Source organism: Sinocyclocheilus anshuiensis, unplaced genomic scaffold (assembly GCF_001515605.1).
Source record: "Sinocyclocheilus anshuiensis isolate Anshui unplaced genomic scaffold, SAMN03320099.WGS_v1.1 scaffold2267, whole genome shotgun sequence".
NCBI lineage: Eukaryota > Metazoa > Chordata > Actinopteri > Cypriniformes > Cyprinidae > Sinocyclocheilus > Sinocyclocheilus anshuiensis.
The window spans coordinates 49,500-57,794 of NW_015541483.1; the positions used below are offsets into that span (position 1 = coordinate 49,500).

The 8,295-nt window shown below is 38.8% G+C and overlaps 1 protein-coding gene across 1 annotated transcript; it reads left to right on the plus strand.

The window, feature by feature from the left end:
• Window positions 1-1,106: 1,106 nt before the first annotated feature.
• kcnj15 (potassium inwardly rectifying channel subfamily J member 15) lies at window positions 1,107-6,714 on the plus strand. The gene is made up of 2 exons (XM_016489264.1): window positions 1,107-1,154; window positions 5,703-6,714. The coding sequence occupies exon 2, from the start codon at window positions 5,704-5,706 to the stop codon at window positions 6,712-6,714; it is 1,011 nt and encodes a 336-aa protein (XP_016344750.1). The 5' UTR covers window positions 1,107-1,154; window position 5,703.
• The last annotated feature ends 1,581 nt before the right edge of the window (window positions 6,715-8,295 follow it).

Consider the following 8,295-nt stretch of genomic DNA (forward strand, 5'->3'; position numbering starts at 1 on the left):
GGAAAAACATCATGTGCAACAGTTTACAAGTAGTTCAATTCTGTGAACTTAGTGCTACTGGAAACCATTCTGTAAAGGTTTTAATGGTTAACTTTTGATAGTTTGTTATGTTTGTAATAGAACTTCTGTGATGGTTTCTGTTGTTGTTGTTGTTTTCAGCAGATCCCAGCGATCGGTGAGGCCAGACGCGGGTCAACAGACCAGTGCCAGAACCAGATCAGAACTCCACCAGGTTTTATTGGGTCACACAAAGATGAACCAGTGACAATCTCTGCACTGATTTGTAATTTCTGACAGGAACGAAAGCAAGGCTGTGAAGGACTGAAGTACAGCGTGTTCGATGGATTGTACTGTTGTTTTACAACACACTGATTGTTCAGCTGACAAAACGTGCTTCTGACAAAAACTTTCAAAACTCCATAAAACTGCTTTGAAAGTTTTGCAAATTACGCAAGCTAGGGCCTTTATACGGTGCGTGCCATTGTAAAGACTAAGTCTGTCCCTCACAGCCTCATTTTCAGTATGCTTCATGTATAAGGTGTAGATAACTGCATGCAGTGTGATTTTGAACTGATGCAGGAACATGACTAATGAAGCAAAGGTTAATCAAACTGTATATATAGTAGATCTGTACTTATGTGACTACTGTGCAAGCATGAGAATGTCAAAACAGTGGACAATGAGCATCAAATACTGGCTCATTCCTGCTGTTACTCTGGGCTACTGGAGGTCGAAACGCCTTGTGAACGGATTATTCATTACGTCATATTGCCTCACTGACATCATTCAACACTGATCTTCATCTGTTAAATAAAATAAATAATAAAATAATGAATGAGTGTAAGCGTGTGCTGATGTGTTTCTTTAGTTCACAGGCAGATAAACTGAAGGATCAGTGTGTTTAAGGGCCGCAGACGCAGAACATCAGCGTGTTTGGACTCATAACAGTCAGAAACAACAGAAACACCTCACTGACCAGCATCACGGACTGTAACGAGCAGGAGGAGGAGTCCGTGAGAGAACCGGCTCTACTGGTGCAGTGTTTCACTGTAATTTCCTTCTTTAGAGTCTCATTAACTCTCTTCAATATCATTCGTACACAAACGCAAGGACAACAGAGCAGCGAGGCATTCGTCCACAGCTTCAGATTACAGGTAAGAGCTTCACACCTGAGACTAAAAGAGCAGAAAGAAACTCTCCCTGCATCTTATAAGAGATCAAAGGCACTTCTGCATTTATGTATCTGCTGTATGAACTTGAGCTGCTCTGTTAATCTACAACTCTGAAGGACTGTTGATTAACTCGACTAACAGCAACAACAGGACAGAGAGTTGAACCCCGGTCTGAAAAGAGTCTCCGAATGTGATGAGGAGGACCTGAAGGAGAACAGCGATCAAATTCTCTGACATGCAGCCGGATGAAGCTGATGCAGATCTCATTTATTTTACATTTACACAATCGTTAGACGCTTTTATCTAAATTGGATTCAAAGTGTATTTGATCAGATCTTGCTTCCCCGAGGAATCGAAGCCATGACCTTGGCGTTGCTAGCACCATGTTTGTTCGTTTGTCTAGTTTGATTGGTTACTCGAGCGCTTGATCAGGGTTTTAGGCAGGTTTTATGAAGGTAAAATTAAGACTTTTTAAAGACATTTAAGACCAAGTAAAGAAAATGTAAGGAATATATGGAATGGAACACAATGCATCAATATGTCTAAATGTGAATGCTATTTATAAGCAACACTTCAAAGTTTAAAAATACAACTTTCAGCTGATTTTCATTACGTTTTAATTGAAAATAATTGTAATAATAATAAAAAATCTTAAGGTTTGAATAGCTTTGCTCTCAACCACTAGAATATGAAAACTAATTTTACTCTACATTCTGATCACACTGCAAAAGAACTTATATAAAATACAAGGGCAAGAAAATACATTTCCAATGTTACAGTAGCCTACATTTAGGATTTATTAATTAGTTATTTTAATTCAAATGTGTTATATGTTCAGATCTGTTATAGACCACAAATAATGTTTGTGACATGTGAATGTATTTTCTTGGATTGAAAAATATGGAAGGCAAAATATATTTTTAAATTATTGAAAAATATATTTTGTAAAAAAATATTTTCAAAAATATATTTGTCCATTTTTTTAATTTTGAAAATATATCATTTGTTTGCCATATGTATTTGTATTTATTATTTATAAAGCACATATCAATACAACCAAGGCTGCCCAAAGTGCTGTACATCACAATAAAATAAAATAATAAAAGATGGGCATGAGCATAAAACAAACACAACAGGAAACAAGAACACACCTAAGAATTAATCGCCCGGAGAATTAAAAGCCCTAGTTAATAAATAAGCTTTTAATAAAGATTTAAAACTAGAGATGGTCTGGGCGGATCTGATACATGAGAGTAAAAGTTCCAAAGTTTGGGGAGAGCAACCGAGAAAGCACGATCTCCTCTAAGTTTTCATCTAGATCTGGGAACCGCTAATAGAAGCTGGTCCGATGATCTCAGGGGCCTAACAGAGGAATGCCTAATAAAAAATCTTAAGGTTTGAATAGCTTTGCTCTCAACCACTAGAATATGAAAACTAATTTTACTCTACATTCTGATCACACTGCAAAAGAACTTATATAAAATACAAGGGCAAGAAAATACATTTCCAATGTTACAGTAGCCTACATTTAGGATTTATTAATTAGTTATTTTAATTCAAATGTGTTATATGTTCAGATCTGTTATAGACCACAAATAATGTTTGTGACATGTGAATGTATTTTCTTGGATTGAAAAATATGGAAGGCAAAATATATTTTTAAATTATTGGAAAATATATTTTGTAAAAAAATCTTTTAAAAAATATATTTGTCCATTTTTTTAATTTTGAAAATATATAATTTGTTTGCCATATGTATTTGTATTTATTATTTATAAAGCACATATCAATACAACCAAGGCTGCCCAAAGTGCTGTACATCACAATAAAATAAAATAATAAAAGATGGGCATGAGCATAAAACAAACACAACAGGAAACAAGAACACACCTAAGAATTAATCGCCCGGAGAATTAAAAGCCCTAGTTAATAAATAAGCTTTTAATAAAGATTTAAAACTAGAGATGGTCTGGGCGGATCTGATACATGAGAGTAAAAGTTCCAAAGTTTGGGGAGAGCAACCGAGAAAGCACGATCTCCTCTAAGTTTTCATCTAGATCTGGGAACCGCTAATAGAAGCTGGTCCGATGATCTCAGGGGCCTAACAGAGGAATGCCGGTTCACTAATGTCTCCAGGTATTTTGGTGCGAGCCCATTCAGAGATTTGAAAACAAACAATAAGAGTTTATATTCAATTTGGAGACGGACCGGCAACCATTTGAGAGAGGACAGGATAAGAGCAATAAGATCACGCTTTCGGTGCCTGTCAACAATCTCGCAGCCACATTTTGAACTGTGAACTTCATCTTTGCAAAAAGTCTCAAATTAAAAAAAGCAAGATTTGACCACTGAATTTATTTGCTTGTCAAATTTAAAATCTGAGTCAAATAGTACACCTAGATTTTTCACCACTGCTTGGTTATGCTTAGCCAAGGAGCCAAGGATAGAATTTATGGTAGTTTGATTACTAACTGGACCAAAAGGCATAATCTCGGTTTGATTTTCATTGAATTTAAAAAAATTAAATGCCATCCAGTCCTTTATGTCAGTTAGGCAGTTCAAAAGCAAACTCATACCAGACCCACAGTCTTTTTGAAGAGGCAGATAAATCTGCATATCTTCGGCATAGCAATTAAACAAAATATTGTGTTTCCTAAATATAGCTCCTAAAGAGAGTAAGTGAGAATAAAAGGGGGGGCGAAAATAGACCCTTGAGGGACTCCGCACTTTAGTGGAGCTGGTGTTGACATATATTCTCCCAGTTTAACCGCAAAACTTCTATCTGCTTGATACGACTTAAACCATTTAAGAGCAGTCTCACGAATTCCAACATGGAGATACCAAAATATTATGATCTACAGTATCGAAGGCCGATATGGCATTTTGTATTGTTTTCTAGTCCAAACATCTAAAGATTCTTAAATCAAGACACATTTACTGGGGATGCAAAATGGCACGTCTTGAAAAGTCTTGTTTTCTGAGAAATTGATCAAAACAAATTACGTTTATGATTAAAACAAGAACAAATATCTATGAGTCTGCTCAGAAAAATCTACTTAATTTAAAGTTTTCATTCCCTACTGACAGATATTTATTCTTGTTTTAATCATAAACTCACTTCATTTTGTAACGTTTCTCAGAAAACAAGACTTCTTATCTTAATTTTGCATCTTCAGTAAATGATTCTTGATTTAAGGATGCTTAGACATTTGTACTGGAAAACAAGACACAAATACGGTGACCCAGTAGTGCACAACACAGCGAAATCTCGGATACGGAAACAAGCCACAACACAACGGAAAAAAGTCGCAACACAACGAAATTAGCACAACACAACGGAAATGGTCCTATGCACACAAACATATATATTTGCTACTTTTTACCACATGAGCACCTCTTTAATAAATATGGCGCCGCTTTTTTTTAAGCACTGTTACTGTTGAATGAGCCGAGGGATTTAATGCAGGGTCTAATGAATATCCAAATTTTGATATCCAGTATATTTTCACGAACCCTTAAAGTTTCTATGGGACAGTACATTATATATCACCCCATATCATGGTGCCATTTCAAAAACGGAGTGTTTACATTAAGTACAACTAGCCAGCCTTTTTGACATATAGGCTATTTACACTAATTACACTCACCAATGTCCGTTAACTTAATTTAACACTAATTTTCACTTAGTGTAAACAGTGTATCCATAAAATACTTTCTATTGTCAATTAGTGTAAACAGCATCTAAAATATGCTACTTACACTGCATATAGCCGCTGCCTTCTATAAAGATAACTAACATGCAAGCTTTATATAGTGGTAATGGACTAACAAAACCTTAATTTTGAACAATTTACTATACCATACTGATGATTTTATGGACTCTTGAACTTGCACATATTATCACTGTTGAATTCATTTCATAACGCTGTTTCTCGCCACCACGTAAATGCTTTAAAGCTAAAATTTGGGCTTCATACTAGAGTTAATGGTCTAAAAATATTACTAATTTTAAAGAGATTTTACTACAGCAGGATTTTTAAAAGACACTTTAAATTTGCATAGCCATATAAATGACTTGGCTAATGGTTTTAAAATAATTGGTACTAAAATGCCCAAAATGTGAATTTCGCTAGACCATTGCCTCTGGTATAGAGTCTTTAGTTTTAATGCATCCTCTATAGTGGCCAAGAAAAGGAGCGGAAGCATTTCCATTGTGCTGCGGCGATTTCGTTGAGTTGTGGCATGCTTCCGTTGTGTTGTGCTAATTTTGTTGTGTTGTGGAGATTTCGTTGTGTTGTGCACTACTGGTTCACCGTACACAAATACTGAGGAAGAGATTCATTTTCTGCAGTTCATGCAACATTTAATACCACGACTTTATGAATTTAAGACTTTCTGCTCTGATTTAAGACCTTTTTAATGCCGTCATTTGTGGAAGGGCAAATTAAGACTTTTTAAGACCCACAGAAACCCTGACTGTTGCAGTTGAGATGGTGAAGGATGATTTTCACGTCTCTTCTCTTCCTGCAGCATGACGGATAACGTGCGGCGTGTGATGTCTAAAGACGGCCGCAGTAACGTGAAGATCGATAATGTGGAAGGGATGGTCAAGCTCTTCCTGCACGACATCTGGACCACAGTGGTGGACATGAAGTGGCGTTATAAGATCACGCTGTTCGCCTCCACCTTCGTCACCACGTGGTTCATGTTCGGAGTCGTCTTCTACCTCATCGGCCTGAGGAACGGCGACTTCCATGCCGACCTGTCGTCCAATCACACGCCCTGCGTGATGAACGTGGACACGCTGACCGGCGCCTACCTGTTCTCGCTGGAGACCCAGACCACCATCGGCTACGGCTTCCGGCACATCTCCGAGGAGTGTCCTCTGGCTATCGTGACTCTGGTGCTGCAGCTGGTCATCACGGGTTTGGCTGAGATCTTTGTGACCGGTGCGTTTCTGGCCAAGCTGGCGAGACCCAAGAAGCGCGCGGGAAGCATCAAGTTCAGCCGGTCGGCGGTGGTGTGCAAGCGCGGCGGGAGCTGGTGTCTGATGGTGCGCGTGGCCAACATGAGGAACAGCCTCCTGATTCAGTGTCAGCTCTCGGGGAAACTGCTGTCGACCCACGTCACGCAAGAAGCCGAGAAGACCCTCGTCCATCAGAGCAGCGTGGACTTCCAGCTGGACTCCAGCGGCGAGTGTCCGTTCCTGCTGCTGCCGCTCACCTTCTATCACGTGCTGGACGAGCGAAGCCCGCTGAGGAGCCTCACAGCCGAGAACCTGCCCAAACAAGACTTCGAGCTGCTGGTGACCCTCAACGGCACCATGGAGTCCACAGCCGCCACCTGCCAGAGCCGCACGTCTTACCTGCCGCAGGAGATCCTGTGGGGTTATGAGTTCAAGCCTGTGCTGTCCGACACGACCGGCGGGAAACTGGCCGCAGACTTCAGCTTCTTCGACAAGCTGCAGGGCTGCAGCGAGCCGCCGATGATCCACAACAACACGGAGAAGCTCCAGCTGGAGGAGGAGTACAGACGGGAATGAAGAGATCAGACGAGTGTCAAGAATGTGCTGGAAAACCAGCTTCAAAATGAGCTGGAAAAACACCCTAAATCATTCTGGAAGAGGCAGATCTGATCTGGAAATGTGGAGCGTTGGCTGCTTCTGTGGAATACAGCAGCATCCAACAGTCAAAACACTTCAGATCAAAACGACCTGATTTACTTAATTCATAATCCTGGTCTTGTTGAGAATGATTCATCATCAGTGACGCCATTTTAAAGTAATTGATTGCTGTGATCAATATATTTTTTTATTTTTGTGGAAACCGTGATGCATTTTATTTGTCAGGATTCACAGATTAACAAAGTTCAAAAGAACAGCATTTATTTGATATAGAAATCTTTTGTGACATTATAAATGTCTTTACTGTCACTTTTGATCAATTTAATGCGTCCTTGATTAATAAAAGTATTAATTTCGTCATTTTATTTAAAGGGCTAGTTCACCCAAAAATGAAAATTCTGTCATTTAGAACGTTTCGGCTCCCTTGCTGTCTATGCAGGGTCAGAGAGCTCTCGGATTTCATCAAAAATAACTTCATTTGTGTTCTGAAGATGAACAAAGGTCTAGCGGGTTTGGAATGACACGAGGGTGAGTAATTAATGACAGAATTTTCATTTTTGGGTGAACTATCCCTTTAAATCTTACCGGCCCCAAACCTTTTTAAGGTAGTGTATCATGGTTTACACACAAAAAAAATTCAGCTTTGATCACAGGAAACAATTACATTTTACTGTCTCTTCACATAGAAAACAGCTGTTTTAAATTGTAGTAATATTTCACCGTTTTTACTGTATTTTTGATCAAATAAAGGCAGCCTTGTTGAGCAGAAGAGACTTCTTTTAAAAACGTCTGAACTGTAGTATACACTTCGAATCAAAATTGCTCTATATACTTATTTCATCATGTTATGGTATTATTGGGAATGATTGATCAGTAACATTATTTAAAGAAGTCAATAATATGAATATAGTGACTTTCTCCACCATCCATTGCTCTTATTCACTATTCACTTTCACCATCCAATCAATTCACAGTTCATATTTTCTCTGTTTCCAGGTTTTTTTCTGTATGTTTCAATCCATTTCCCACGTTTCACAATTGTTTTAGGAAAACTGTTTGATCCATGTTTATCCCGAAATAAATATGACACATTTATTGTATTTGTGTTTTAAATCCAACAAACTCTGAAAGATACATTGTCTTAAAATGATTGTAGAGTTCAAGACTGTTGTGGCAACAGAGACGCTCAGATGACAACAGTGTGTGTGTGAGAGAGTTTGTTTGAATGTGTGTGTGTGTGTGTGTGTGCGCGCGTGTGTGTATGAGTGTGTTTGAGTGTGTGTGTGTGTGTGTTTGTTTGAGTGTGTGTGTGTGTGCGAGCGCGTGTGCGTGTGAGTGTATGAGTGCGTGTTTGAGTGTGTGTGTGAGTGAGTTTGTGTATGTGTGTGAATTTGTGAGTGTGTTTTGAGTGTGTGTGTTTGTGAGTGTGTTTGAGTGAGAGAGTGTGTTTGTGAGTGTTTGAGTGTGTGTGCGTGTGCGTTTGTGAGTGTGTGTGTGTGT

Excerpts from the sequence above, each read along its gene's own strand:
- kcnj15 (XM_016489264.1), top strand. The coding sequence starts at position 5,704 with ATGACGGATAACGTGCGGCGTGTGATGTCTAAAGACGGCCGCAGTAAC.